At 25.2% G+C, this 6,228-nt stretch overlaps 1 protein-coding gene across 4 annotated transcripts in view; it reads right to left on the bottom strand.

Annotated features, from left to right (window-relative positions):
- LOC117172654 (UPF0518 protein GK23746) overlaps positions 1-6,228 on the bottom strand; it is a 61,991-nt gene that overhangs the window by 5,886 nt on the left and 49,877 nt on the right. For 2 of the 4 annotated variants that reach the window (XM_033360776.1, XM_033360777.1), the window contains one exon: positions 4,832-5,863. The exons of the other annotated variants lie outside the window; for them this stretch is intronic. In XM_033360776.1, coding sequence (XP_033216667.1) covers positions 5,701-5,863 — 163 coding nt within the window. In that variant the 3' untranslated portion in view covers positions 4,832-5,700. Of the gene's footprint in view, positions 1-4,831; positions 5,864-6,228 lie in introns of those variants that run through there. 4 annotated transcript variants of the gene reach the window in all.

The following is a 6,228-nucleotide window of genomic DNA, read 5'->3' as shown; positions in this document are numbered from 1 at the left end:
CTCGTCTAGTGGCCGCCAGGTTTCGTATTTTCGTGTACAACGTTACCGGCTGAAGCCGTTGGAATTGATTGTTGAAATATATTTTTTTACATCTTTTATTATAAAACTTTGTACTTAAACGTAGTTTTCTTTCGGCTTTTGCATTTCTCAAAGTTTGAGACCGATATTTTATGTATAAAAAAAGTTGGAACGTTTAAAAAATGTTGAGGTTCAGAAAAAAGATGAAATAATTTTCAGTGAAGTTCCTACCAAAATGCAGTACCTAAAAGTACTTTATTGTACTCTAATACATTTCCCAAAGTTTCAGCTCGATATTTTATTTACAAAAAAAGTTCTTAGGTTCAAAAAAACATTCAGTGAACTGAAAAACTGTGGTCGGTAATATAGGTATTTAGCTGTGTCACATGCCCTTAATTTAAATAAAGTAATCAAGGCCACGTAACACTTCCCCGATTCCTTCCTTACCAACATTTTTTGCAATAAATAACATCCACAAGAATTTAAATATCGAGCTACAAATTTGGGGAATTAGAAAAAAATTCGAAAAATAAGTATCACATGGCCTCAATCAAAAAAATTCCACCTTTCGTTCCTGAAACACAAACATTTTTCGCCAAAAATGTGACTCCTATTAAAAAATTATTTATTTTTAACGTGGTTCTATCGTAGCCGAAATAAATAAATCAAACTTTCAAATTAAACACGTCTGAACACAAAAAAATTACCGCTAAAACTAAAAGCCTTTTAAATTTTCTAGACTTATTTTCTAATGAGATATCAATATTAACAATATATCCAAAATAATAATAATATCTTGAAATTATTAAATTTACCTACATATATAAAATCATTTTGTAATATCAAATATAGTCACTCTTGAAAAAATTCGACAGAAATTTTCCATTCCTGCATTTCGTTAAATTTAGGACACGCAAGTTAAAATTCTTCGAGGGCTTTCCCGAAATATGTTTGCCTTCTTCGTCAAAGGAAGATTTTTCAACATTTTATTCATCTATATCTTTAAATATTTCCGAAATATAAATCTAAGTACAAATTTGTAACTCTAGCTTCGGAGGGAACCGTTGCAATATAATTCTAAATTACTATTTACATTTTACAGTTGTCGTGGCATTGATCCTGCTTAAAAGAAGCCTCCGAAGTGGAAGAAAAGAAATAGGTTTAAATATTAAATTTTTAATTTAAAGACTCTAAGGCTTCTCAACTAAATGAAAACAATCCTAAGAATACTATCGAACAATAAATCAATTACAATTAAAATGCATTCAAAAAATTTCCCAGATCTCGTCGCGAGTGAATTGGAATTACTAAATTCTTTTCAATCAAATCTGTAAAAGAGTCCAAACTTTGGTCCAATTGAGGAAAATCACTCGAAGTCTCAGTCTTCATTTTTGAAAAATATAATTATGTGTATATTATATTGAAATATTTAATTTATTTAAAGTATTTTAGTATTTACTTTTAAATTAAAAACAGTGTTCTATGTGTTATTTTAAAATTAGTGTCAAATAGAGTTACTTTCATATTTTATAAAAACAAACAAGCTTTCCTTTTTACTCTAAACGTTTTCATTTTAAAAATGTTCTTTGTGAAAGCTTTGTATCTTTATTTTCCTAAATCTCGACGATTTCAATATTGCAGATTCTTTATTTGAAATTCTCGATTTTTAGAATATTTAAATAAAATTCATTTAATTTCGAACGTTTCAAGTTTAAAATTATTTAAACTTTTCAATAAATTTGATGCATGATGCAAATGTTTTCTCATAAAAACGAAAGTAACAAGATAGCGCAAGTTTTGGTTTTCATAATCGTTGTCGAAAACTTGTAATCAGTAGAGAGCGGATTAGAGAACTTTAAAGGTTCACAGTATTAAAAATTCTTCAATTTTAAACGATTATTTAAAACAGAAATCACATTTTTTAGTAAAAAAATGTATCCAACCACTTTGAAAATCACATGATACATGATATGACATTTATTAATAATATAGTTATCATATTTAAAATATCTATAATTCGAAAATATTTCTTTTGAAATTTCTTTGTTTTTTTTTTAAGTTTCGAATTTGATAATATTGCAGTCTCAAATACAAATATTAAAAATGTCAGGACAATTTCATTTTAAAATCTTTTAAAAAGTCACAATTTCACATTAAAAGCGTTGATAGTTATTAATTTGATAATTTTAGATTTGAATATTCTAAATTGTTTGGTTGCAATTTTAGTCAGTTTCAAATTAAAAACTTTTTTATTTAAATATCTGTTATATTAAATTTGTTTATAGACATTTTGATATCAATTTTATTTAATCCGTAGAGTATCAAATTGAGAATAGCACACTTTTCAGTTTATAGGATTTGTAATTAAATAATTTTGAACTAAATACCTCCAGAATAAATTCAAAACAAAGCTTTTTTTATGTTTCAAAAAGTTTATCATTCCAAATTCAACATAAAAAATTTTCTATCAAATAATTTAATCATTTCTTTAATTTTTAATGGTTAGAATTTTAGAGTTCTGAATTTTCATAATAAACGCTAAATTTTCAATTTTCGCTATAAGTTTAAATTTTGCTATTAAAATAGAAATGTTTGAATTTCGAAAGGTATAATTGAAAATTGTTAATTTCTAAACGATTGAAATTTTGCAATTAAATTTGAAAATTTTTAATGAACAATTTAAATTTACTCAAAGTAATATAAATTTGTAAGAGTTTGAGTACAAAAAAGTTTTAACATCACAATTCCCTATTTAATATCCTATTTAAAATTGCTATTTATTTAGATTTTTTTTCAGAATAAATTTGTCTAATCAATTTTTATTTTAAATCCTCATTTTTTAATTTGATGAAAATTTATATTTCTAGAATTTTGTAAGCTTTAACTTTGAAAAATTCAATTCAGTTTTCAATTTTAAATTGTCAAATTGTAATCGCTTCAAATTTAAATGGATTAAAATTCAAGTTTTAAATTCCTAATTATTCAATTTTAAAAACTTTTAATTAGAAATTATACCATTTTTATTCGTTTGAATTTTGAATATTCGAATAATCAAAAATCTCATTCGAAAAGATTTTATTTTTAACGTTTTGTATTTTTCCTATTTTCGAAATTTTACCCTGAAATCCATAAATTTCGAGACTCTTGAATTAAAAATAAAATTATTCAATTTTAAACACCATTAATTAGAAATCATACAATTTTATTTTCTTCCTAATGAAATTGTACGGATTTAAAAAAATTTAGTTCAAAAAATTTTTATTTTAAAAGTTTCTGTTTAAAAATTTTTTAAATTTAAAACTACCCAATTTTGAACGCTTTTATTCAGAAATCATTCTAAAAATGAGCAAATTTCAGATCCAGACATTGAATATTGGGTTTTTTCAAAGATTTTTTTTATGTTTCAAAAAGTTTACCATTTCAAACTCAAATTGATAAAGAAGAATTTTTCTATTGAATAATTGAATCATTTCTTTAATTTTTAATGATTACAATTTTAGAGTTCTGAATTTTTATAATAAACGCTAAATTTTCAATTTTCTCTATTAGTTTAAACTTTGCGATTAAAATTGAAATGCTTTAATTTCGAAAAGTATAATTGAAAATTTAAAAATGGATAATTTCTAAACGATTGAAATTTACTTAAAGTTGAAAATAAAGTTGAAATTTTGCGATTAAATTTGAAAATTTTTAAAATGAACAATTTAAATTTAATTAAAGTAATATAAATTTGTAAGAGTTTCAGTACAAAAAAGTTTTAACATCACAATTCCCTATTTAATATCCTATTTAAAATTGCTATTTGTTTAGATCTTTTCAGAATAACTCAATTTTAAAGCATTTTTCCATTTAGAACGGTGAAAATAAAAATGAATTTATTCTTTGATTTTCAAAAAATTTGCCTAATCCATTTTTATTTTAAATCATAATTTTTCAATTTGATAAAAATTTAGATTTCTAGAATTTTTTAAGCTTTAACTTTGAAAAATTCAATTTAGTTTTCAATTTTTAATTATTCAATTTTGAATTCTTTTAATTAGAAATAATACAACTTTTATTCCTTTGAATTTTAAATATTCGAATAATCAAAGAATTTAATTAGAAATAATAAAATTTTATTTCCTTCCTAATGAAATTGTACAAATTAGAAAAAATCTAGTTTAAACATTTTGAATTTTAAAAGCTTCGGTTTAAAATTAAAAAAATTTAAAATTGCATAATTTTAAACGCTTTTATTCCGAAATGATACAAGTTCAATTCCTTTTCCCTCCATTCTAAATATAGTTTTTTAAAAACATTTTTGGGCGACCGCGTAAAAATTGTCCTTAGAAAAACGTGAATATCTCCTAAACTAGTCTAAAATATTTTAAATTGCAACGTTTAAAATTCGAAAATAATTCGAAAATATTCGAATAATCAAAGAATTTAATTAGAAATAATAAAATTTTATTTCCTTCCTAATGAAATTGTACAAATTAGAAAAAATCTAGTTTAAACATTTTGAATTTTAAAAGCTTCGGTTTAAAATTTAAAAAATTTAAAATTGCATAATTTTAAACGTTTTTATTCCGAAATGATACAAGTTCAATTCCTTTTCCCTCCATTCTAAATATAGTTTTTTAAAAACATTTTTGGGCGCCCGCGTAAAAATTGTCCTTAGAAAAACGCGAATATCTCCTAAACTAGTCTAAAATATTTTAAATTGCAACGTTTTAAATTCGAAAATAATTCGAAAATATTCGAATAATCAAAGAATTTAATTAGAAATAATAAAATTTTATTTCCTTCCTAATGAAATTGTACAAATTAGAAAAAATCTAGTTTAAACATTTTGAATTTTAAAAGCTTCGGTTTAAAATTTAAAAAATTTAAAATTGCATAATTTTAAACGTTTTTATTCCGAAATGATACAAGTTCAATTCCTTTTCACTCCATTCTAAATATAGTTTATTAAAAACATTTCTGGGCGCCCACGTAAAAATTGTCCTTAGAAAAACGTGAATATCTCCTAAACTAGTCTAAAATATTTTAAATTGCAACGTTTTTAATTCGAAATCATGCCATATATATTTTTTAATGTCAAACGCTTTCAATTCGAGCAACGCTCGTCAGCTAACTTCACAGTGAAGCTAATCCGCTCTCTAGTAATAAGTTTCAGAATGACTTTCTTAATAAAAATCATTGATTAAATATATACCGTAACCGAAAAATACTGTAAAAATGAAAAAAAAAACGGTAAAGCCGATAAAAGTAACGCCTTTCTTTCAAACAATGACTTAAAAAATATCATCTTTAAATTCTGAATAATAGAATATTCAAGGATAAAAAAAGCTGCCATTGCTGGGGAAAATGGCTCGTTAAATCCCAAGCATGGAAGCATTAATAAACGCAGCTAGTATAAATTAATATAGATTTCTTAAACTGTAAGAGACTGCGTTTACTGGAGGCTTGCGACATAACGAGTAGTTTGCGTGGATTTAAAAGAAAAATCGGAATCGCAGTATCATTGCACGTAAGACTGGTGTGAATACTTTTGGTTGGGCATTCGAGTGCCCTTATCACAAATTGAGATAAGCTACGACCCTGTCGAGGGTTCGATCCTTATGCTACTTTCTTCACTTCAATTTTTAATTCAGGTCCTATATTTAATTTGTGTCACATTTTCCTTTGAAATTGAAGAGGCTAGATTTTCAAATCTGGACAGCTGGTGAGGGAAACGATCGCGTGTTCCTGGGTAATCGCTGCTAATTCCTTCAGCCATTCATCGAGAACGACGGCACAGAGAACTACATTTTGAACCGGGGTGATTTCGCTTAGAGACTCCCACGATGTTTTCGTGTAATATCTGTCAAAAGGGGCAGCGGCATTTTATTTTTTTGATTAAGGGCATGTGACACAGCTAAATACCTATATTACCGACCTCACTTTTTCGGTTCACTGAATCTTTTTTTGAACCTAAGAACTTTTTTTGTAAATAAAATATCGAGCTGAAACTTTCGGAAATGTATTAGAGTACAATAAAGTACGTTTAGGTACTGCATTTTGGTAGGAACTTCACTGAAAATTATTTTATCTTTTTTCTGAACCTCAATATTTTTTGAACGTTCCAACTTTTTTTATAAATAAAATATCGGTCTCAAACTTTGAGAAATGCAAGAGCCGAAAGAAAACTACGTTTAAGTACAAAGCTTAATAATAAAAGATGTAAAA

The sequence above is a fragment of the Belonocnema kinseyi genome, chromosome 5, assembly GCF_010883055.1.
Source record: "Belonocnema kinseyi isolate 2016_QV_RU_SX_M_011 chromosome 5, B_treatae_v1, whole genome shotgun sequence".
Classification (NCBI taxonomy): domain Eukaryota; kingdom Metazoa; phylum Arthropoda; class Insecta; order Hymenoptera; family Cynipidae; genus Belonocnema; species Belonocnema kinseyi.
This window is presented reverse-complemented; position numbering and strand designations above follow the sequence as displayed.